Below are 26,318 nucleotides of genomic sequence, written 5' to 3' on the forward strand. Positions count from 1 at the left end.
TACGTAGCAAGTGGAAAATATTTTTAAACAAATGTTTCCTAATTATTTGGCTGAATGATGCAATTGTGCATATTATAATGGTGGAAATTGTGTTTGGTGTTGTGCAAACAGCTGTTTGTTGTTTTGGCTTCTTATATTTTCTATGATTTGATTGATAATTGGCAATACCCTGACTTCAACCAGTCCTTTAACATTTTTTTAATGTTTTTAATGTTTTATCAAAGCTAGATTTGTGTAAGAAGGTGTATACTTGTGCAGTACCTGGAGATTTAAACCAAAATGGATACACAAAGTGCAGTTTATTGTTGACATGGCAATTGTGGGAGGAAGGTTGCGTGTACAAAATGTACAGTCCTGGGGCTTGCTTTTCTGTCTTGCAAAATCCATATTTCCCAAAAAAAAAAAATCCGATTTTTTTTTCACGTTGCACATAATGTTTTGATTTGTTTTTTAAACTTGTCTTTAATATGTACATTCAGTTCATCATAAAATGTCTGTTTTAAATATTCTTTAAATGTGGCGTTGGGCAAATATAATTGCTTTGGTTTTACAATAGGTACTTTTTAAATTGTAGTCTTTTTCAGATTACAGATCTTTGTATTTATTGTGTACTTCACTGGAAAAACCTGCGTTTATGAATGTGACCTGATTGCATTCTTTTAAATGATTCTGATAACTGATTGGTATCAATTGTTGTCCATGTATGTGTATGTCTACCCTACCGATCCAATTCAAATTAGTTATTCCAAACAAAAGGTGTGATAATTTAGTCATTTTCTCTTTTACAATTGGAATACTCTAGTACTGTCTCTTTATTCTACCACACCTCTTTGACAAAAAACATAATTTTTGCTGTTATTACCTGCTTAGTATACTGAGTTATACAAATCATCCACTAGTCCCTCCTACTCACCCTTTTTTGGCATGACGACTCAACATTTTGCCACCCCTTACAACAAGTTCATGTGTAAAGAATTGGCCGATACTTTTCAGCTCTACTGCACTTTGGCAACATGTCCATTGAACTTTTATGTCACAGTTCCCTCTCGATTGTTTGGGCATGGCTTGGTATGGTTGAGATGATGTGTCAACTATTATTTTTCCTTTTGCTAGTTTGTTTGGCTTCATATAAAAAGACATGTGGGCCTTCTGTAATAAACGATATTCACTTATGGTTTTCATATTTCACTTGTCCTTTTTTGATCATGCAGGCCTACTTACCCTAATGTAATTAATAGAACCCTTTGGACAGCTCGGCTTCAACAGAAAGGAGTGTCAAAAATAGTATTTCATTATTATTATTGCTTGATTATTATTGCACATCGCTACCTAAAGGTAAGGCATACACATCAGTGCGTTTTTAAACTGCAGAGGATACCCGACTACAGGTGGGTCACCGCCCACTGATCCAGAAAACTTAGTTGGCGAGGCCCCGCCCTACATGAGCTCTCCTCGTTTACCTCTTCCTTGTAGGACGGGTCCCACAACTGCGCGGTTTCACTTCAGCGACGGACACTGCGAGCGTTTCACATGAAGCAAAAGTTTGAAGTCGGAAACATTGTCAACAGGCGTTTTTTCGAGGTGGACACCTTGGCGAGTTTTTGTGAAGAAGGCTTATCTTTTGTTCTTTGTTTGTTTTTTGCTATTTTATAGTTCTCGTCTGCACCCATGGAAAACGTAAATTCCCCAACACTGTCTCTCCCTCACCAGACGTCTTACAGGACCTACAGCGTCTGCTCGGACTCGTCGTCCCGTACCTTACCCTCAATGTCAACCACACTTTCCTCGGGGCCGTACAATTTAAATGGATCATACGAATCCGTTCGATACCTGGTTCCCGTCCAGCAGCAGCAAATGCAGCAGCGGCAGCAGCAGCAGCAGTTCATGGTGATGCCCCAGGCTATGCCTCAAATGCAGGTGATGCCCCAGGCTATGCCTCAAATGCAGGTGATACCCCAGGGTATGCCTCAAATGCAGGTGATGCCCCAGATGATGACCTCGCAGGTGATGCCCCAGATGATGGCTACCCAGGTCATGCCCCAGATGATGACCTCTCAAGTCATGCCCCAAATGATGACCTCCCAGGTCATGCCTCAGATGATGCAGCAGGTCTACATGCAGCAGAACGTACCGCGGATCAGTATCAGCAGCCAGGAGAGCTCGGAAATGGGCTTCCAGCAGCACAGCATGAGAGAGGTGCGCTCGTCGTTGGTCCGCCTGTGTTAATCCATGTGTTGTCACAATGCACTCAACTGTATATTTTATTATGCCTGTCTGTTTTATATACATCTATGGTTGTATTCGTCAACAGCCTATCTAGAAGGCTACTTGGCTTATGTCTATTGATCTGACTACGATTTTATTGCAAAGTTAATAGGTGCTACAGAATAGGAAATTCGAAACTTTCTCTGCCTCGTGGTAAGTCACCGGTGGTATGACGTCGTAAAGCACGTTAGGTTAATCAGCACTCTTATCAGGTTTGCAAACCACCCTGTCTGAGAAATGCTGTAGTCATCTCAGGTATTCACGGTGACGCCCTCTCTACACCTGCGTCTGCCACGACTTATGCAGGCTTTTAGGAGCACGGAACAGGAACAACCACAATTCGACATTAAGTTACTATGCAAATGCATAGGTGCACGCGATGAAGAATGTCATGTGTCCCGAAATGAAAGGCAACGACGCCTTTCTCAGAACAACAACAAACCAAACCCCTGCCCTTATAGGAGGCTAATCCCTTTTGACTTGACTTGACACATGAACACATTGAATGATGTTTGATTAGCTCACTCTTGGCAAGGAAATTATACGCGTCTTACAAGTGGTGGCCTGTTGGGACAAGGTGCTGGGGGCTTAAAGGCTTCTACGAATATACAATTCTTTGAATCAATGCGTTTACCCCAAACGCATTCCCTAATAAGGCAGAGAACCACACCTAGACCTTTTCATCTTTGTAGCACTCCCTGCTTTTGAGAGGGGAAGGCCATGCCCAGTTCAGGAGTTAGTTTTGAGGACAGGGAACAACCTAATGATTCATAAAAGATCCAGTGAGCTCACACATAGGGCTGGGAAATTAATCTGAACACAGTAGATGTTTCTTAATGTATTAGTGTACTTTTACCAATAACAGTCCTTTACATTATGTACATACAATGGGCTTATAGTAGCCTACATCAATTAAATACAGATGGCCTAAGTCTATCCACTGGTAGGACTCAATATGAGCCTGAATTTCAAATGGAGTTTTGTTTTGAGCAGAAGGAAAACTTTTTTTTGATTTTCCTTTGATGAGGGCTGCTTCATGCTGAGCCATTGAAATTCCATTTTAAAACAGGATAAACCAAACCAAGTGGTGTTGTCACCACTGACAGCATAATGACAGGTCAGAGAAAGTGTTCAGCAGTGATAATGATTAATGTTTGGTCCCTGAGGTCAAAGTACAGCCAAGGGCAACGGCGTTAGTCAACCGGTGCGCTTCAGAGCTCCTCTGTTCATGACGTACCATAACACAAGCTGTACCAGCCTACAGCACATGGAAACCGCAAAGTTGAATTACCTGAAATTTACACATGTTTATGTAAAGATAGTTGGTAGCTTATAAGATAAGAGATAGGCCTACTGCCAATGTTGTCCCAGAAACCTACCCATAATGCAGCAGCACAGATACACTGGTTCTTCTCACAGCCTCTTATAAAGGAATCTGGAAGAATTCCCTCCTGGTAGCTTAATAATAATAATACATTTAATTTAGAGGCGCCTTTCAAGGCACCCAAGGTCAGTGTGCTTAGTGTGATTGAGTTAGTTATTTTAGTGATTATTGTGGTATGTACAATTCCTACCTATTCAAATTGAATGGTTAATTCATAACGTTTTCACAAACAATTACACATGGATTATATTGAACCTCTGTCGTCGGTGGTTCTGTTTGTGTAGCTCCTTGTTGTGTGGCAGAGTCGGTGCTAATGGAAGCAGGGCAGCAGCACCGCAGGAAATGGCTGCCCGACCAATGGCCCTGCTGCCAAGGCAACCTGGCCTCTGTCCCTGACTAGTAGCCCTCCCTGGCAGTGTTTTAGTATAGGTAGGGTTACATCCCTCACGAGGAGGAGAAGAGCTTTTTGTTTTTCTCTGATTCGAACAGTCTTGACTGACAGTGTGGGCTTTTTCTGTGTTACCATGGTGTAATTAACGTTTGACTAAAATTCTTTCTCCCCCCCCCCCCCCCTTTCTCTCCCTCATTCGTCTGTCCTAACAGAGCATGAATGGGAGCATCTCCTCCATGATAAGCATGTCCAGCCCAGTGAAGAGCCCTGAGCCCTGTGTCTTTGAGGAGGAGGTGAGGAGTAATGACACACACACACACACACACACACACACACACACACACACACACACACACACACACACACACACACACACACACACACACACACACACACACACACACATGCGCACGTATACACGCACACCCTTCAAATTCAACTGACTCGACCGTGAGGTGTGTCAGCCCTTAACTTTGGTGCAAATTCAACTGACTCGACCGTGAGGTGTGTCAGCCCTTAACTTTGGTCCAAATTGCCTTGAAAGTGAAACGGTGTGAAAGTGTTCATAATCCTAAAGTGACGTGAGTGATTATGTCGTAAGACTACAGCACTACCCCAGAGCACATTTTGAATATTGCCCAAGTGTCTTAAGGGACGACGTGGGTCGTTGAGGCTGTGGTGGCTGCAGAGGGAACCGATGGGTGTGGAGGCTCGGTGGAGCACACCCATCAACACAAGCTATGCCGCACAGCAACCAGTGCGGAGCTCCTTAGGCTCCTTAAAATAATAGCTATATCCTGAAATTCCTGCCCTGATTTTATGGCGACAGTTATTAGGAGCTTTGTCCATGCTTGCAGGCCTTGAGAAAACACTTACTCAGTAGCGTTGGTTCTCTCTCTGGGCGTGTCGGTTTCAGTCTCTGCTTCGGCCAGTGTGTTTCTTTTGATCTCGGCCTACAATGTGCGACCTGCAGCGGCAGCAGTCAGATCAGCTTTCACTATTTAGACTCAGGTGACTCGTATAGGTTTTCCATGTTTAGTAGAGTTAGTTTGTACAAAGGTACTTATTAAAGTTATTTTAGTGTCACTGATTCCTTTTGGATAACTTTATTAATCGGTTGAAAGCTGACATTATTAAAATAGTATCTACTGTTTTGTTTTTTGTCATATTGTTGTTGGCCTTGCTCGATAACTTGCAGTTTTTAAGTGTATCGTGCTTAGTCAGTCAGAAAATGCTGAATGGCAGTTGTCATAACTTGTTGTTATGACAACAAGCTTTTCAGTGCCGCCACACCTCTCTGCTCCAGCGAGTAGAAAATGGCCGTGTGAGCCCGCCCCCGGAGACACCCAAGATGACAATCACGCTTTTGTTGACAGCTAGGTTGAGTCAGGGGATTCTCTTTCCGAAAAAAATGGGCTAATGGGTTTTCTTCTGAAAACCATTGTAGCTGTTTAAGGGAAGAGAGGCTAATTTAGGCTCTTTACGTAGGAAAATAAATTCTTCTTTCTAGCGTGAGAGCACTTAACAACAGAAACGGTTGGCTGGCAGTCAGGTGTATATTGGCAGGGCATTTAATGGCTTGAATTGTACCTCCGGCTATAAGGCAGAATGCATTACTAATTAGGCAATTCTTTTGTTTTGTTACTTCATTATACTCCAATTATCCAATTATTAGAGATACAATCTGAAACAGTAAACACGGCTTTGGAATCACATGAGTATATATGGGTGAGGGAAAAAAGATTCACACCCTCCGAACTCCAAAAAATCTGTTTATTTATTTGTTCGTATTTCTTCATGTATTTTACTTTATATATTTTGTATTAGGTTTGCCTTTGTCTGTTTACATTACGGCAAACAGTTTTGAAACGGGAATCGAGAAATGATTTTCAATCAAATCTTCACATAAACAATCGAAATCAAATCAAGTCATTGGATACCGAAGGGTACATGCACACCCTACTCATATATATATACATGCATTTCAGTACAGACAAGGGCTGGGCAATAATTTGATTACGATTATTAATCGCGATAAAACTCACGTAGATTACGACGATAAGCATTAGACATAAATGCCTGATATTAAAAAAATAAAAGTAAAAGAACAACAACAAAAAACAGTTCTGATATGGATTTACCTAACAGCCAATCACACAGCAGAAATAAACCTTTACAAACATTTGAGATTGTTGCCTCCCTGCCAAAGGAGTTTGATGTGATAGTCACTCACAGATCTTTTAGTTTTAAACACATTTTTTTATGTAGCATAATATCTGGTTTTACAATGTTTACATTTTGCATTTACGTAAGCACTACGTAGTTCATATTTTATATAATAAAGTTCAGTTCATGTGCCAGGGCCTTTGTTCATCCACCTTTTTACTTTTTATGCATTGGTTGTGCCTCTTTAAGATTGAAGATGTTTTCTGAAGCCCTGCCAAAGGAGTTTAATGTGAAACAAGTCAGAGCTTTTATTTTTATTTGCATTATTTTCAATAGGTTACAAGGCAAGCTACCTTTATATTGTTCTGCTGGGGGCAGATAAACATGTTTGTGAAGTTAAATGTTTATATTTAAATGTGATTAAATTTTCCCTTATCACAATATGGTAATAAACAAAAGTGTATGGTTTAACTAATGAACACTCTGGTTTCTTCAGGCTTCAGCAGTATCAAATTATATATTGTGATTAATATCGATATCACCCAGCCCTAATACACACACACGCACGCACGCGCGCGCGCATGCTTGAACTTGAAGAGGCCAGCTGGATTTAATTGACAGTCACTGCATTGGACACGTGCTCTCGTTGAGAATGTTTGAGCTCTGTATATAAATTCCATGCAAACCCTCAGAAAGCCCTGAGGTTACAATAACTGAGAGGCCAAAAGACTCAGCTCAAATGGATCACAGTATAATATGTGTCTTTGGGCTTTAAACTTGATGGACTCTGTTCTTTTGCTTTTAGAACAAAGGCATAAGGAAGAAGCTTTTAAACTACGGCTACTCCCATAATCCCTTTGACATCTAGTGTGAAGCCTCACAGCCACCTGTTAAAATAAATAAGGAGTCATCTCCTCCTCTCGCTAGATTTGAAACACCGTCTCGACCACTGTCAGAACCACCAAGCTATTTTAAACGCTGCTATTCCCTAAAATGAGCATACTAAAAAAAATCAGATTTTTCAAGATGAAAGTTTCCGGCTATTCATAACACTGTGATATGTGAATATATACGGGATGTATACAATTCAAGGGGTTGTTTTTATCTCGTTTTCTTTTTTAAGGAAATGTATTGAAACAAAGAAGTAATTTATTACAACAGTTTATAAGTATAGCGTCTCAAGATGTAATAACATTTCTCTCTCTATCGCTCTCTCTCGTTCTCTCTCTCGTTAGCTTTTCATGTGAACTGATGTCTTTGAGAGTGTGTGACTATTAAATTTAGGTTAGCGAACCCTGTGCCCTCTTTTAAATCAATTCTCCAAATAGTTTTTATTCAGACTGTACTATTTTATCTTAGGGTTAGGGTTAAAGCCCTATTTTTTTGATTGCTATGCAAATTACGTTCATTTTGATATCCTTCAATTTTCAGTGTTGACCTCAAATCAGTGTTTGTGTGCGCACTTGTTAGTGTGTGTGGGTCAAATGTTTGTTGTAGTCGTAACAATAAATCATCCTGCTAAGCGGCCACAGCGAGCTCTTTCCATGTACGTAACAGTGTGGTTACTGTCCCCCGAGGCCATCCACCTGCTATGTGGGCAAACACAAAAACACATTCACCATGACCGTCATTCCATAAACTTTTCAAAAAAACGTATAAAAGCGTAAATCTAAGATTTTCCCGGAAATCAAAGATAATCCGGCTCAGAGATGAACATCTTGTGGGCAGAGTTTGTAGAGGATACCGCGAAAGAGGGTGTGATAAAAACAAGTTGACTGCGGCAAAGATGTGAGGCAGTACATTCAATGGGAAATGGAGATCTATTCTTGTTTAATAGTTTAAAAGCATCTATTATGTTACCCAACCCAATTCTTGCTATGCCCAAAGCAATGGGGCAATTATATCTTCATTGTATGTTTGAGAGAAGTTACTTTGTTTGAAGTTTGCCTCTCTCTCTCTGTGATCATGACATGTGACTGCGGAGGCAATGGCAGCAAACTCGAACAGACATAAAATTCTGCTATGCTGTTTGGCAATCCCAGTGGCATCTTCCACACCCTAGAAAATATTTGGCCAAATGATTTTCTTCCTCAATACCCAAGTCAGGCTACTTTGTTTACTGCCAAGTGAGATTGATAATGCTAATGAGCAAGAAGGGATAAAATAGGGAATATTGCCTAAAGTAGTTTGCGAATGGTTGTGGACGCTAACCTCAACATACTCAAAAGAGTCAACACTCATTCTGAAACCCTTGGAATGAAAGGGTCTGAATCTTATTTGTTAAGTCTTGAATAACAGGTTCCGTTATTGTAGGTTAATCTCATGCCCTAGTCATTTGGTTCCTTTGCATCGTTAACTGGAGGAAATGGAGGGAAATCAAGATTGTAGTTAAATGGTTAATCACATGAGTAGCAATCTCTCTTGCTCAGCCCTGAGGAAAGGGAAACTCTACTGGGGGAATTGGCCCTTGGTCTTTCATTTTAGCATCACCATTTTAGCTTCCACATTGTCACGGAAGACTTCTGGGAGCACATTTTGGAACACTTAGAAGAAATAAGCAGAAACCAACTGAAGCTAAATGTAGAATTTGTGGATGTAATAATTAATGTTCCAAATAAATCGTGGGTACTGTGTACGCTTTACAAAGAGCAACGGAAGATGGTTCCATCTTGGTTCGCTGGAGGTTTTTGGCCTGGAAAGCGGGCTGTTGACTGAGACTTCACCACCACCGCCAGACCATATGAGGAACTCATAATTAGAGGAAGTGACTGTAGACGGACCATAACAAAATCCAAGCTTTACAGTTAGCCTCACAATAGAGCCTGCCTCCAAGGAGCCTAATATCTCCTCAAGAACCCTTCGGTCGTATAATCACTTACAAAAAATGCAAAACAAAAAATGCAAAACAATCTACTATGAACTCGGTTTTAAAGAAATTAGATGTATTTATAAAACATTCTTACCGAAAACTGAGAAATATGCCAACAATTACACGTGATTACATCAAATGTCAATGTCAAACCACGGCCAGAACAAGGTGTTACCTCCACCTTCTCCGGAATGATATCATCAAGGGTTGGGCAAAGAATCAAGCCTTTGAATGAATAATGGTGCCTATCATCCAGCAGGTGTGACGAATGGATTTGGACGAGAAGGATCTTTTGCTTAACGGTTAAGCTACAAAAAGGCCCACGCCTCATAGCAATCCCAGCCATCGTGTCATTGGGGTCATTCAATTACAAAGGTTGAATCATGGCATGGCTCAGGCCCTCTCGGTGTTGCCCTCTTCATCTTCGACCTCATCCTCATCTTTATCATCGTCAGAGAGCTAAAGATGTTTCCAGAATTTGGTGTTATTAAAATTAATGTTTTTTATGGTTCTTTTTACTACTCATGGCAAATGTTTGGGATGCTGGTCTCAACAACCTGAAGGCACTGCATTCTTGCCGCCCCTTTTTATTGATGTAATGTTGGTGTCTGTTGGTTCTTGTCTGGGTGGGCTGGGGGCTACGGTCTAGAAAGACTCAGAAGTCATTCTTGTTATGGTTTCTTCGTTAGTAGAGTCAGCTAATGTTATTTGTTTATTTCGAGGTAATCTTGTCTGTATTCATTCCGGCTGCTTGTTTGGGAACACTTATCGTCTCTGTTGCAACAGTTTTATGTCTGAATTTCTACCCCTAACAGTGGTGGAGAAATTAGTGAGTTCTTGGCAGAAATCACGGTCACATTGGAATTTGGCATATCATTGACTTACAGTATAGTTTAAAGTTGTATTTATTATTGTTTGTTTTTGTTTCGTTTTTTACTTGTAATAAGTTAATCCGTATTGCGTGATAGAACTCAAGCAATTATTTGTTGTTGTAGGAGTCAACAAAGACCAGGCTTAATTAAAGCTAGATATGACCAAATATTGATTGATGGTTGGTTAATTGTACGTTTAGTTACACGATCGTTACATCAGGGCCGTCATCTTTGAAAACATCCCATTCCTCATAATTACACCATTATTAGAGTAAAATAACATGCGTCTCATGTTGTTGCATTCCCCGTGGCATCAGTTGTACTGACCCGAGTAAATATGACGACTAAACCAACACACACACACACACACGATGAGATAACACGAGGTGATGACGGGTTGTTTTGCCTGTTGAATTATGGGATAGATGGGTGTTAAAGGGGCCTATCTTCTGTGTGGTTTGCGTCTAGACATTTGTCTTAGGACCCAATTAACCTAAAAAGAAAACGCGTGATCTCCTAAATCTTTTCATTTTGGCAGAAAAACAGTTCTAAACCATTTAGTCTTAAGAAAGGAAGCTACTTAGTGACAGTATTTTCCAAACCATATTCCAAGCTTATATGTTTGTGTTTAAGTTATGCACAACTTTTTACAACTTTCTGTCCGCTAGCTCAGCATCAAGCTCAATCAAAAATATGGCAGGTGTTTGTGGGTTTGATTTGGTACCAATTCTAATTAATAAAACTCAAAAGGATTTAAAGGAACAGTGTTTTTTCTTTTCAGTTAAGTGGGACAAATATATTTTTCAATAGAAATTATGAATACAAATAATTCACTCTCAAAATGGGTGACGAAATCCTGAGAGTGTGCAGAAAACTTGGCCATGCAGATAGGCAGCAAATCTCAGCCTCAAATGACTTGCTGGTTACATAAATCCTGATCTGTTGCCACATGCAATACAAAAAAAAGAGTCGGTGGATAATATTGCCAGGGCATTTAAATCCTTGGAAAGGGTATAAATTCCCTGAAGGGTCGGCTTAGCTCAGGAGGTATAGCCTTTGTCTTGTAACCGAAAGGTTGCTAGTTCGATCCCCAGTTCCTCCTAGCAGAGTGTTGTTTTGTCCCTGAGCAAGACACTTAACCCTAAATGCTCCTGGCTGTCGCTGTATGGTTGACTCTGCGGACGGTGTGTCAATGTGTGCATTACTGATCACTTTGGATAAAAGCATCTGTTTTCAACCTGTGCCTCCGATTTGTAACGCCAATAGTGGAAAATCACTTGCCTTGACTTTGCCTCTGCGTCGCCCAAAGGGCGCTGGGGCCTTTAAACTGGTTTGAACTGCTTCATGTAGCACTGCCATTAATCTCTCTCTGTCAGCTTATGGTGTGTCTTGCGACATCCCTCTCCATGATGGAATGTGGAGAATGTGTAGGCCCGACCACACCCCAACCCACTCACGTTCCCCTTGATCGCAAAACTCCCACACTTCACACGCTCCGAGGCTTCTGGAAAGTTCTTATTATGGCAGTATGGTAATATGACACGTTTCCCCAAATGAAACCTATTGTGGTAAGCGTCAGCTAGCATGTGTTGATTTGAGACATAGCATGTGAATCATAACATGCTGTGTGCAGAACAAAATCAACAATCAGTCAACAACTTTGAAAGGGGCTCGTATTAAAGCAGACGGGGGCTAAGATGTTTTGGAGATTAGTGAACTGTAAAAGCAGGGCGAGGCATGATGAAACTCAGTGTGGGATAATAAAGATGGTAGACTTGATAAATATCATGATCTACCGCCTCTGTATTTAATTCTACGGCTGTATGTCACATCTGTGCTGTAGGCACATCGGCCTTCCCATGGCAGCCGCCCGAGCCTTGGGCAAGTAGTGAGTAATCTATCATTCCCCCGGGAATCAGTCGGCTTGAACTGGAACGTGATGCACAGTCATTTTTTAGATCAATGTATATCAGTGATCAGGGTGGAAGTTAATGGATTAAGAGGGTGTGTCTTTTTCATTTTTATATTCATTGCATGATTGGCAAAATGGTTGGAGATGAGGTTGTTGAACACCAGACCAAAGGTTGGGTCTACTCGAGATATGGGTATGTTTACAAAGGCAGGTTGTTTACAGCTGTTGGCTCTGATGTGATTGGTTGGTTAAGCTGAGGAGAACGGGATGAGTCTGGTCAAGCAAAACCGTTCTTGGTTGTAGCCATTACATGGTCATTCAAAGTCGGTGACTTCTTTGTTAATCATACAGGCTCCCCAAGACACTCTAGTAGAGGACAGGTATTGTAACGGCGAGAGTTTGCTTGCCCCAGGGAGTAAAGGATAATTTGCATATTGACACTGTACAGTTCACAAATGCCCAAAGTGTTTGGCTCAACCTGTTATTGTTGACTTTGGGCTTAACAGTTGACACACCCAAGCTAGTTCACCAAACCATAAACTTAAGACCGATGGGTTACGCCCATGGACTATCTGTCATCTTTTGTAACAATCTAGCGTTATTGTCCGTATTTCCCGCTTATCATGTCAGTTTGGCTTTCTGCAATCTGCGTGGGTTTTTAATTATTTCAAGTTGACACTGTTGAGGAACCAATGGAATGTAGATGGTGGAGGAACCAATGAAAAGTAAGCAGGCAGTGGGGTTATTCGTGAGACGGTGAGGCCACGCATACATGCCTGGTAAACCCGGGGTAGGAGATCTGGAGAAACCAGCCAGAATGAGCTGTATTTTGAAAGTATCTAACCAAACAAAGTATCTAACCAAACAAAGAATTGAACCAGCCATAACTTCAGGCCTTCCTGCAAAGATACTCCCCCAAATACATGACTGGCTCGCTGACTTTAGCAATAGCTCTACTTAGTCTTGTGGAAGACTCCTTTCATGCGCAATGAGTGCACAGACAGGTGGCTGGGTAGGTAAATAGGTAGAAAGACCGGTATGGACTAATCATATATTTCCGGCCAAATTAATTGATTGGAGAGGTTAATTACTGGCCTGCGGCAGCCACAAAAGCCGTTTTTTTCTATTTTTTTCTCTAAGCATTTGATTTATTGATTGCTGTTGGGATGTTAAGAGAATTCAAACAGGAAGACACTTCAAAATGGAGGCAACCTCCCATGGACATAAATCGTCCACAAGCTACGACACGCTGTAGAGTATCAAGGAGTGTATGCTGTGCCCTCTCTCACTCTGACTGGCTGCCCAGTACTACCAGTTTATTATACTGTTCAGCACTGGAAGCTGCCCAGTTTTCTGCCTCATTCTTCTACATTACATATAAAGAATATAGAATCTCAAAGTTGAAATGAATTAAAAATAATTTTCACAATTTTGTTTTCATAATTCCACTTTCGGGGAACATTAAACCAGCAAATGACTCCTTTAACCTTGATTGGATTGGAAGCAATCCCACGATGGCATTAATATACTATGCATGGAGAATTTAACCAATTCTGTGACTTATACATGTGAGAATAAGATAAACGTATTTCATTGTCATTGTCGTGAGAGATGAAAGTTGAAGAAATGGAGGGAAAAAAGGAACCAAAAGTTTCTATAGAAGCCATTCATGGAATCTGCTTCTCAGTCTGAGCCAATATTTTTCATTGAGTAAAATAAATCATTCTACACCATAACCTTGCTGCCAGTTACCCTATGGGCTTACATTCAACAAACAGATGAACTTCCATGGAGGAACAGTTGTTCTTCTGCTTCTTGGAGCACAAAGAAGCACTTGAAGAGATAAGAACTCAGACTACCGTATTTTCCGGACTATAAGTCGCGTTTTTTTTGTAGTTTGGCTTGCCCTGCGACTTATATTTCGAAGCGACTTATATGCCAAAATTGTGCGTACATAATCTTCGGCCGCAAGATGGCACCGTCATTCATTAGGCCTACAACTGAACGCTGCAAGCCTACTGCACCACCGAATAAATTATATTCTCGTCGTCATCGTCCTCAATGTCCTCCGGTTCAACCAAAGCTACCCCAGCCTTAGCTGCAATGTTGTGCAACATAGCTGTCACACATATCACAGCGCATGACTTGGCCGGCGAAAACTGGAGCCCTCCGCTGGACTTGTGTCTAAGCGCAACTTCCACCTCCCGATCGTGCGCTCAGGTTTAGGACCGCGGCGCATACGCGTCCGGTGGAATCCCGGTGTCACTGAATTCGGTATACTCTCAGAACTACGAGTGGGACCGACACACCTGTATTGCTATTGCAATTTTATTCAGTCTCTCCAGACTAAACGTTCTTGTTTAAATGTTTAAAAATAAATGCGACTTATACACCGATGCGACGTATATATGTTTTTTTCCTCGTCATGGAGCATTTTTTGACTGATGCGACTAATACTCGGGAGCGACGTATAGTCCGGAAAATACGGTACTCTTGTAAACACGACCGCATTCTCTGGTTTGTTTGACGACAGATCAGTTTTTGCGTTTGTCTCGATAGACTGGCGTTTGTAGAGAGTGAATTGTCTTCTCCATGGTAGCAGTGCATACTGCTTCCTGGAGTGGGTTATATAACCTCTCAATCCACCAGGTGTGTGTGTGTGTGTGTGTGTGTGTGTGTGTGTGTGTGTGTGTGTGTGTGTGTGTGTGTGTGTGTGTGTGTGTGTGTGTGTGTGTGTGTGTGTGTGTGTGTGTGTGTGTGTGTGTGTGTGTGTGTGTTGGATTAGTGTCACGTTTGTGGGTGTATGTGTTTGAACCAAAGCAACATACATACAGCTGAAGATGGTTATTGTCTTGATGATTCTTTAATTGAATTGATTGGTGACTGATAATTGACTGATAATGGTTTAAAAAGAAAAAGTAATTAAAATTGTTGTTCCCCATACAAAAGAACCCTCCTTTCTTGACACACGGCTGCCTTATCCCGTCTCTCTCTCTAGGTGGAGTTGGTGGACGATGTGGAAGCGAGGGTGGAGGTGACTGAGGAAGAGTTTGAAGAGGTGGAGGAGGTGGTGGAGGAGGAGGAGGAGGTGGAGGAGGAGGAGGTGGAGCTGGAGGAGACGGAGATCATCAACGTGATCCAGCCCCGGCTGGTGGAGAGGATCGTGGAGCGGTACGTGGAGAGGCCGGTGGAGCGGTTCGTGGAGAGGCCGGTGGAGCAGGTCGTGGTCCGCTCCTCCATGTCGGAGCACCGCAGCGAACGCAACGATCACGTCGACCGCAGTGACTGGAGCAACCGCAGTGACCGGAGCGACCGGAGCCTGCGCAGTGAACGCATTGATCGATCCGAGCGCTCCGAGCGTTCCGAGCGCTCCGAGCGCTCCGAGCGGAGCGACTACCCCCAGGTCATGAAGATGGACACCCGGTTCTTTGGAGAGCTGCTGGCCGAGGTGTACCGCAAGAACTGCGACATCCACTCCTGCATCTCCGAGCACGTGGCCAAGATCCGTGGGCGGTAAGTCCTCCCCAGTGGGAACCGCTTCACACGTACGCACGCACAGGCAAACGCACGCACACTCAGGGACACACACACATGTGTAGGTGGGATTTAAACGTCCACTATCCACTAATTAGTGAGACATAAAGATTTAGTGGTGAAGTGTAAAGAGATTTATTATGCGGGATAAATCTTTTTATACTTTATACGTGGTTGAAGATTAGGATCTCAATATGCACACACACACACACACAAACACGAGTGCATGTGAGTGTGAGTTCCCATGCACACGCTTGCAGGCTGCACATACGCACAACATACTATACACACACATGCACGTACGCACGCAGGCACGCACACACACATGTGTGCACCGAAGTGAATCTAAGCTAATGCTCCGGGAATGCCTCTGGCAATACACCTGAGCTGTAATAAAGGGCAATATCCATTTTTCACTTTTGAACAACTTGTTTTTTACACTAAACTAGTTTATTTCCACCCCTATAGAGTAACAAGGAGGCTAAGGCGTAGCTTAGTGAAGACTCACACAAAAAGCATGTGTGTGTCTTACCTTCACAGTACAACATCAGAGTCGGTCAATAGACAGATAGTAAATAAGAGTTATTGCCTGTGAAAGAAATAAAATAAGATGACACTTTTAGATTCCCTTCATATATAATACCACAAGTCGTGCAGGGATGCGTCAAGTCCCGTTTATCTTTGTGGATCTCTTTCTTCACCCGCGGGCCGGATGACTGCGTCGGGGTGACCCACTCTCGACAGCTCCTGTTGAGCAGCGAGGTCTACTTCTAAGGTTCCTCTGGAAACCAGACGCAGGGCGTTGCCATGGACACCGGCCTCGGCAGGTCGCTAGCTGTAACCCGAGCGAGAGGCCAGGTTCCAGCTGGAGGTGTTGGCTGCAGAGCCGTCCTCTCCAACCCCCCGTTTGTAGAATAAATGGGTCCGGATTGCAGCTCTGATTCCAGGGTGCGTCTGGCCGAGCGTTGGCATCGGCATGTTGTCATTCTCAAAAACGGAGTTTCGGTCGGTAGCAAACAAACTGGTTTAGAGGGATTACCCTCAAAGAACCAGGCTGGTTCTGCTTCCAGTTGGCACACAAAGGGTAAACACAGCGGACCGAGTAAATGGGACTCGCTGTGAAGATAGAGGCTGGAGGACGCGACTGGGAACCTAGATGGTGTGAGCTGTTGGGGCAGAACGCAAACATGATAAGATCATATTCATGCAGTGAACAGCTGTTCCGTTTGTTCAATTATTTTGTTCATTGACGGTAACTGATGGATGATGCATGAATGCATGAACAAACGATCTGGAAATTATGAATGGATAATAGTTTATAATCAAAAATCAAATTCAAAGAACCTGCTCCAGGACAGATAAAATGTCCCACTGAGTTCAGTTCACATAAACCAGTGGAAGTGGAACACAGGAAGTGAATCCAGCTGATCATAGGAGGACAAACACTTGTTGTGAAAGCAGTTTCTGTTTCTAGACTCTAACTAACCTAGGATCTAGGTTTCTGAGATATATATTTAATGCGGTTCTCGTGTATGTCTGTTATTGTTATTTAAAGCGTGGATATTTCCTCATTGTTCTCTGCTTCCTGTCTCTCTGTGCTACAGGAAACATCAGCTGGACTCCACAAGTGACTACAAGGTAAGGACAAGTCCACAGAAATGAAAATATAGTAACTCAACAAGGCCAAACACACTGAAAACTTAAGAATATTCTGTCATTTCAGTATGTGTGTTGTATTACTGCAGTTTGTGTATATTACTATCCCTATCATCCCTATTATACCTTTGTACTGAATGGAGAATCGATTTTGAACAGGGAATTGTTTTGAATTGAAAATTGTTTTCGAACCCCAAGAATCCACATCAGATGGAATGGCAAGAAAACCTAAGATCCTCCACACTCCTTTACGTTCTGCCTCGTATGTGTTGGTTAACAGATGGAGAGAGAGGAGGTGGAGGCCCTCATCCCTAAAGGAGCGTCTGAACTGACCAAACAACAGATCCGCTACTTACTGCAGGTACGGGCTAGGCAGGGGAGACAGACAGACAGACAGACAGTCAGACTCGACGAGTCAGACAGACAGACAGACAGACAGACAGACAGACAGACAGACAGAGCTGTGATGTTAACGATAAGAGCTAAAAATTCTCTCTGAATCTCAAACTCTTGGGGTGGATGTAACCTCTGCATTTCAATGGACCCGTTTATTTTGGTTTCAATATTAAAGTAAACCTCCATCAATGAATTTCAATATAAATATATTTATATATTTTTGTGCATTTCATGTATTCCTACTGGGGTATGCCATCCTACAGATATAGCTCTTGCCGTGGTGTCACACACGTGGGGTCAAGACATGTGTACTGGAGGCAGGTTGAAGCTGTCCTCGATTAAACAGAGACAGTGCGTCAGTCTGAGGGTGACTGTGTGTGTGTGTGTGTGTGTGTGTGTGTGTGTGTGTGTGTGTGTGTGTGTGTGTGTGTGTGTGTGTGTGTGTGTGTGTGTGTGTGTGTGTGTGTGTGTGTGTGTGTGTGTGTGTGTGTGTGTGTGTGTGTGTGTGTGTGTGTTTCCCACTCAGACCCGCCTGACGGCGGACAAGAGCATGCGTCTCCTTCTGTCCACCTTCAGCAGCCTGCGGGAGGAGCTCCTCCACATGTCCGACGACCTGCGGGTGAGCAGCGCCGCCGACCGACGGCCCTTGTCGAGCAAAGCCAACCGCACAGCGCTTCGTCTGCTGCCGGTCGGCAGAGCGCGGAGAAGAAACGCGAAACAAGGAACTCGTTGTTGGTTCATTTCAACAGCGGGGTTCATGTTCTCTCTGTGTGTCTGTCTCTGTTTCTGTCTCTCTCTCTCTCTCCCTCTCTCATGCTGGCTTTGAACCTCTCTCTCCCAGCGTCTGGAGAGTGACAAGGAGTCTTTAGAGAAGGATCTGAGCTTCAAGGCAGACCAGGCACAGCAGTACGATCGCCTCCTAGAGGTCGTCCGGGAGAACAACAGACAACTACAGGTGTGTGTGTGTGTGTGTGTGTGTGTGTGTGTGTGTGTGTGTGTGTGTGTGTGTGTGTGTGTGTGTGTGTGTGTGTGTGTGTGTGTGTGTGTGTGTGTGTGTGTGTGTGTGTGTGTGTGTGTGTGTGTGTGTGTGTGTGTACATTTCTGTGGTCTGCATACATTTGCGTGTTATATAATTTCTATGTTAATGATAATTACACACACATCATTTTTATGTGTGTTTAGGTGTTCGTTGTTGTCATACATTTTTGTGTTAAGTCATTTCTATGTTGGGTGGTGCATTTTGCTTGTGGGTTTATGTGTTTACGTGCGGGTGCATGCTTTTGACGTTTAAATGTGTTTTGTGATTTGTGTTTCTGTGTAATTTATGTGTGTGTTTCACAACGCGTGTGTGTATGTGTGCGTTGCAGACGTCCCTGCAGGAGAGCCAGGGTTCTCAGCGCTCCATGGAGAGCCAGATGTTGAGCGCCAAGACGTCAGACTCCGGCCGGGACTTCAAGCTCAAGGAGGTGGAAGGCCGCCTGAGGGCCCTGGAGCAGGAGAACGACATGCTCAGACAGAAGGTAGCGCCGCCGGAGCTTCGGTCACGCCTCGGCGGCGCTTATAACCTCCCCGACGCAGCAGCTGAGGGCTGTGATTGGCCCGGGCACTAAAACCGAAAACAGGTTCATGACTGCGTCAAAGCGTCTGCGTGTTTATTGCGTCGCATCGACGTGGAACCCTAATCATCCTTAACCCTTGTATTGAAAGTTCCAAAAGACTCAAAAGTTCAGACACTCTCCGCCGCCCTACATCTGCGACATCCCTCCTCCCGCCAATTAAGCGGGAGGAGGGAACGGCGGCGTTGTGTTTGCCTACAGTAAGGCTTTACCAGTGTGTGTATTATTCATGTAGAGGCGAGTTGGTGCTGACCTATTTTGCTGTGTAACGTCGCGGCCTTTCAGGAATGGTTGCTGACAGCGGCACTGTAGTTAGTACAGTTGGCACCTGCTGCAGTAGAGGAGCCCTCTCATTAAAAGGTGTGTTGAGCAGACAGTAGACACACCTGGGCGTTTCGTCATGAGCAGTCAACGCATTACGCGAGACCAGGCTAGCTTGGGCGTTAGGAACACTGCCAGCCAGCGGATGTGAGTTCAGCACTTTAAAGCCTCAATTCCGTCTGTTTCCGTTTGGACGCGCTACGAGAGGTCAGCGTCAACCGGGGTCAAAGTCCTAAACGGTTTACACTTTGAGCGTAGCGTCAAGCCGAAGAGTCCTAGCTTTAGGCTACGCCTTGGTTAGCGTCAATGCTCGTTGGGGCTTCAACACTCATTTCCATAGGAATGCAACGCTGGCCGCATTATTGCTGAAGCCTCACCATGTGTTCCCTGCTTAACGTGTTTTCGTCTCCCCCCCCCTAGCTGGCAGGTCAGGGCAGCAGCAACAGTGCGTCCTTGCAGGTGAAGACAGAGGAGCTGTCTCGTCAGTACCAGGAGCAGCTGAGTGCCCTGAAGATGGAGAAGGAGAATGAGATGAAGAGCCTGCAGGTGAGGAGATCACAACACACACATTCAATAAACAATAGATACATGTTTGTTTCCCACATTTGTCATATTTACTCATATTTCATTATATTGATCATTTGTGCAAGAAATGTCCTTTTTCTCTCCCTCTGCCGTGCCCACACAGCTTTAAGTTGGTGAACTCTGATCTTTTGGAATTACCGATAAAGTGACCCACCTGACCCAATATTGTTTTCTTATCACTTATCCTGTCTCTCTGTCTGTCTGTCTGTCTGTCTGTCTGTCTGTCTGTCTGTCTGTCTGTCTGTCTGTCTGTCTGTCTGTCTGTCTGTCTGTCTCTGTCTCTGTCTCTGTCTCTGTCTCTGTGTCTCTCTCTGTCTGTTTCTCTCTCTCTGTCTGTCTCTCTCTGTCTATCTGTCCGTCTCTCTGTCTCTGTATGTCTGTCTGTCTCTGTCTCTGTCTCTGTCTCTGTCTCTGTGTCTGTGTGTCTCTCTCTCTCTCTCTCTCCGTCCGTCTGTCTGTCTGTAGACCCAGCTGACGAGGATACGGACGGAGACGACCACCACCAGCTCCTCCTCCGACCGGAGTCACCAGCTGAAGATCACCGAGCTGACCACCATGCTGGAGCAGCGGCAGAGGACCATCACACACCTGGAGCAGGTCTGGGCGCACACACTCCCACACCAGACACACACACGCGTGCATTCAAGCACGTATGCACGCACACACACACACATGTGCCCGCACCCACGCATGCACACAAACACACACCATGACCACACACACACACACACACACACACACACACACACACACACACACACACACACACACACACACACACACACACACACACACACACACACACACACACACACACACGTACTCTTTCATGCGTTGATTATGTATTTTTTTTCATATTTGAATAGTTTCCATCACACAGGACAAAGAGCTACTGTTGTGGACAGTGTCTGTCTATGTTTCTCCTTCTGTCTGCGTGTCTCACCGCGTTCTGTGTAGGCCCATGACATGTGTAATATGTTGCATGTATTAGGTATTATACATGTGACCTCTGACCATTTACACCCTGTGCAACCTTTAGGAGATCAAGAAGCTGAAGTTTGAGATGAGCGAATCTTCCAAGAACGTCACCAGGACTGTCATCACCAAGAAGTAAATGACACCCTATTCTGCAGACCACTCTGCTGACAAAAACCAAGGTTATCACCTCATTAAATGAGTCTTTTGTGTGTGTGTGTGTGTGTGTGTGTGTGTGTGTGTGTGTGTGTGTGTGTGTGTGTGTGTGCGTGTGCGTGCGCGTGTGTGCGCGTGCAGGTACCGGAACCATTACCCTATCCTGGGCTTACTGGGTGATGATTACAACAATACATCTCCTATCAAGGAGGGCAAAACCATAGTGATCGAGAGAACCGGGGACATCATCAAACAGGTAAATATCAACAGAGGTAGAGAACGAATAAACACAGGATACAAAAACACATGATTAGGACCTGCTAATAGGAGGAGAGGTGAAGAGGTGAAATTAAAACTAAGATCTGAACCGTAGACAGGCGGCATGGAAAGAAAGAGAGTGACACACTGGGGACTATTTGGCATGGGGTAGATATGGCCGTACGCCCTAAACGATATGCGAGACATTTAGCAGTGTACATGTGCGAGCCACTATGTGCTCCGCGGTTGGATCAGCTGTAAGGGCAGGCTGATGGAGAGCAGGCGCTAGATTCCACGTGTATCCACCAGTGAGACATGGTCGGGTCACTTCACGTTTCAGCGCGTTCCTCACGGGGCCGCACGGTAAGGTGCTGAGCTTTTTGTAAGTCTGTTATAAATAATGTCTGACGTTTCCAAAATAATTAGTGGTTCAGTGAGTTTATTCTCAGTGTATCGTTGTATTTTTAATGAATTGCTTTTACGTTTGATTTGTTTTTTTTGTCTCGGGAAACTGGACAGCACACTTCACTTGGCATACAGGTCGGGTACAGCCAAAGTTGGTTGTACCCGAACATCAGCGCTCCATGGAGAACCCGATGTTGCGCAACAACATTTGTCTGTCAGTCATCTACTGTTAGATACTGGATCACTTTACACTTGCTAGTACTACAGCCATCTTCGTCGAACGTATGGCTGCTGTTGAATACTGTAAACAGCAGCTACACATGTATATCTGTTACCGCGGCAACGATGTCTCTGTGCTCCATAAAGAAAGTCAAGAATGTATTCAGCAATGCCTGGCCAGACTCGAATAACGAACACATCCGTGCTTTATTGTGTTTATTTCACAACAGGAAACCATTATAACCCCTTAAGAAACACTACTTCTCTCCGACAGGAATGAATCAACAAGAAGAAGATTCAGACATCTCCCCTACCCCTACCCCTACCCCTACAACCCCCCCCCTCCCCACACACACACACACACACACACCCTTGTCCATTGGGCTCAGAGGTTCGCTGGTGGTTGCTCTGCACTTCCCGTAAATTCTATTTGGTTGATGTGATTCTGCTAATGGGAGCAAATTGTTTAGCGTTGAGCCAATACATTCCTCCTTCCATCTACTGCAAGGGAGAGGACCACGCCAATCCCACGAGGCTGTCCTCCCCCCCCACACAAACACACACACACACACATGCGCGCACACACACACGCACACGCACGCACGCATGCACACGCGCGCGTGCACACAAACGCATACAAACACGCCGCAGCTCCAAGCCGTCAATGGTAGAAGACGCACAGTGCTGCTAGCTAGCTAGCCTGTGTTGTCATATCCTGTATGCAGGATATTATTTTATAAATCCACCACAACCGTTGTAGCCTCAGGGACAATGGAATGGGTGGCTGCCACAATGTCTTTGCTTGTAAATATGTTTGTATATCTCCAGCATGCATGCGCACAAATGCTGTGTTGACAAATGGAAGAAAACTGTGTTGGGTTTGTTTTTGCTGTGCTTTTTATCGGGTGGTTATTTTGATTGGGTGAGTCAGATCTGACTGTGGTCATGTTTACTTGGTTTGGCATGGGTGCTGGGTACAATAAGGATTCTGAGCATGTGGTTTGAAGGGTTTGGATGCAGGTTATATTTGGGAGCAGGAGATTTATCCTCAGCGGTTGTGTCGATTCAGATGTTGAAGTTCCATCACGTTTACTCCAGGAGCTTGTGTTGTGGACTTCACCGGTCACTTCACATGAGTCTCCGGGAAAGGCTGACCAGGAATTGGGGGAGAGTTTGGATCTAAAAGAATGTTACTGTCAATACTCTTTGACATTAATACCTTGTGCCTGTTGGCGATGGACCATGCCTTCCAGGTCCTTTTTTTGGGGGCAAGGCAGAACTTTGTAAATTGTAAATCGACTAAGCAATATTCTAACTGGGCTAAATAATTTAGATAAAGCACACATCCATTTGATCCGTGATGTCAGCCTTGTGAATTCATAGGGTAACACATTTGATTTGGTTAGGGGGCATTCTGGGCATCGAAGGAAAGAAAGTAAAAGAAAATATGATCAGATCAGGGAGAAGGCTGATGATCACGAATGAGGTAAAATGTTAGAAAATGAACCCTATCAATGTTAAACAGTTTCTGCCTGTATTATTCCTCAGGATCAGAATGTATGAATTGAAACCTTTGCAAATGAATACAAATGTTTATATGGGTCACAACATGGTGGATGTGAGTTAAAGCACAATATATTGTTTATCTTGTTTGTTTCACTGTAGGGTTATGTTATTCTGTGGCTTTCTTGGAGCCAATTCGTCATATAATGACCCTGTTTAAGTGTGTGTCCACTGGTGACTTTATATCAACAGCCATTGCGTCCGGGTGTGCATTTGAAAAAGTTTCATTGAGAATTTCCCAGATTATTGAAAATAAAGAAAGATATCCCAGCCTAGGGTCTCTATATTACAAATCAAAAGGTGTGTATTAAGAGGGTTAGACAAATACTTCTAGGTTGTTTCTATTGAACACCACCTCGAAAATATTGTGACTAATTGACCCGGCTTGTTCAAGTCCCAAAAGGGCTTTGTGGTTTCCTTGTTTCCATATTGAAAAGGAAATGTTTGCTCAGGTTCATAATGACCCTACTATATCCAGTTAGCGGCGGGAACATCCATGTTTCCTCAGTAAGAGTCTCACTCAAATAGTCCCAAAAGCACTTATATTCCATTTTGCCCAACAATGTCAACTGAAGAAACCACAGAGTGTTTCGTATCGGGTTCAAAAACCTTTCTTATTTTGTGAGGGGATGAAAACTACTGATTGTGTCACATTTACAAAAAAAACTATAAACATTACAAAAGACGAATGTGAATTTATCTAGTCTAACTGGCACATTGACGGGCATTTAAGGGGTGGAATCAAAACCTTATTTTTGGAAAATATAACACTTACAAATTTTAAGATAACATCCATCATTGGCTTGTTTTCAGATTAATCGCAAATGTAATAGTCAGAATCTTTGTTTTCGACATATGTAAACAATACAAATAGTTTGTGTGTCCAGTTGTAGTTTATGTTATAGTCAGATTTTATTTGATACGTTTTCTTAATAAAGCATAGACTTTTTCTATGAATGGGCACCCTTGCTGTCTCCTTATTGGCTTGGCTCTGTCCAATGAGATGGCAGGGATGAACGGTCATAGCTGGATTGTGAGTAAACGTGTATTTTACTATAGGTGCTTTTTGGTTCTCCATGCAGTTTATGTTCCTGCTTAAAAAAATGCATGATTTGAATAAATCTCCTGTTTGCAAGTGTCCTGTTTTTATGTTTCATGTTTTACAGTGTGTATCCATTGGATTTATATTGGCCCTATATACTGCTTTGTTACACTTTATCCTCCCTTCGTTGCCCACCTGATTTCTGGCTAATTAAGGCGTCAAATATGAATTATTCACAATGGCATTACGATACATATCCAGGTGAAGCTGCAACAAGATGGCGCCAGAATTCTCCATATTTGTAGCGGCATACGAAATAGATTTTGGAGAAATGTGTTCGCCTTGTCTCAATGCTCACGGCCGGTTTCCCCACTATGATTGAATTTGAGGGTTTCGTCACTCTACACGCACAATGCACCATTTCTACCTGCAGGTGTCCTTCAACTGCATTGTATTAGTTTAATATGTAGTGTATTTAAAGGACACTATAGCAATTCTCAATATGACCAGCAGAGGTCAGTAAGTGTAACTATTAATGTGAGTGAACGAGAGAGCCGCTGAGATGGAGAATGAGGTCATGCCAGCTCTGTAGGGCTTGGCTCAGTTGGCTGCTCGTCAACCATGTTGACTTCAGCGAGTGACGGGTGCTGTAATCAGACGCACCGAGCAGTCCAAGCTCAGGCTGAAACTAGAAATCAGGGGGAAAGAAATGGCACAAAAATAAAGTCTATTCTTGAACATGAACATGCAATGTAACTTTTCCCCCATGATAATTTTTTTGTTTGTTTTCATATCTTTATATTACAGACAGCGAATAAAGCAGTGGATTTATGCCTGTTTGAGAAAAGTTTTGATCCAATATTCAACCTTTGTCACAATCTTAAAATAAACTGAAATAAGGCCGACACACATGTCGATAACGGCTTCTTCAGTGTTACGTCGGAATGTTCTCCAGCCATTTCTGTGACACATTTCTTGACTAAATCAATTGCAGCAGCCGTTCTGCTGCTCGTAGACCTCATGCATTACTTATGAGGGGAAGTGCATTGTAAAGAAATAAGAGTGAAAGATCCTCTTCTTAGGTGGAAGCAAACAGTGAGAGAAAAATCCGTCCCCCGAATGAGGTGCTATCAAATATTATTTCACTGTCAAGGAAGTTTAATCGGTAGTGGAAGTGCGGTGTGCCATTGAGAAGCCACTGGAAAAGATGCATACTTCCTTAATGATGAATAAACCATGAACTACTGCTTCCTTATCATGTAGAAACAGATTAGTTAGGCTCATGCCTAATCACAGTACTGGAAAAATGCTATGTGATTCTTTTTTGTAAAACGCTATTGATATCAATTCATATTCATCAGCAACACCTGATCTCAAGTGGCTTTAAAGTTGCTGTAAAACATGATTAAATAATCAATAAACAAAAGTCTAACTGCATTAAACGAGCAGATACTGGATAAGTTGCTACTTGAGTGCTGTAAAAGGTCTCCATTTGTCTCCAAATGTATTATCAATTTAAAGGTTATTCACAAAATACTAACAAATCATTCATAAAACATGACTAATTAAAGGATTAACTATTGGCCTAACTGCATTTTTCTAACCGATACCGGATGAGTTGCAACTTTAGACATGGTGCTGAAATTTTTTTATGAATGACTTGCTTAGTATTTGTTAATATATTTGTCTTTTTTCCTGCCACATCACATGCTTACAATAATAAGTCATTAAAT

The 26,318-nt window shown here is 43.2% G+C and overlaps 1 protein-coding gene across 3 annotated transcripts; it reads left to right on the plus strand.

Moving 5' to 3' along the window:
* Nucleotides 1–1,454: 1,454 nt before the first annotated feature.
* Nucleotides 1,455–26,318, plus strand: pof1b (POF1B actin binding protein). Of its 3 annotated transcripts, none has more exons than XM_056595205.1 (13): nt 1,456–2,196; nt 4,253–4,333; nt 14,858–15,372; nt 16,998–17,031; nt 17,330–17,410; nt 17,972–18,064; nt 18,287–18,400; nt 18,813–18,965; nt 19,803–19,928; nt 20,433–20,564; nt 21,007–21,077; nt 21,240–21,354; nt 22,211–26,318. In XM_056595205.1, the coding sequence occupies exons 1-13, from the start codon at nt 1,669–1,671 to the stop codon at nt 22,229–22,231; spliced, it is 2,064 nt and encodes a 687-aa protein (XP_056451180.1). In that variant the 5' UTR covers nt 1,456–1,668; the 3' UTR covers nt 22,232–26,318. The 3 variants fall into 3 exon arrangements, with proteins under 3 accessions (XP_056451179.1, XP_056451180.1, XP_056451181.1); XM_056595206.1 differs by having other exon boundaries at nt 22,255–26,318; XM_056595204.1 differs by lacking the exon at nt 22,211–26,318 and having other exon boundaries at nt 1,455–2,196; nt 21,240–22,204.

Source organism: Gadus chalcogrammus, chromosome 7 (genome assembly GCF_026213295.1).
Source record: "Gadus chalcogrammus isolate NIFS_2021 chromosome 7, NIFS_Gcha_1.0, whole genome shotgun sequence".
Lineage (NCBI taxonomy): Eukaryota > Metazoa > Chordata > Actinopteri > Gadiformes > Gadidae > Gadus > Gadus chalcogrammus.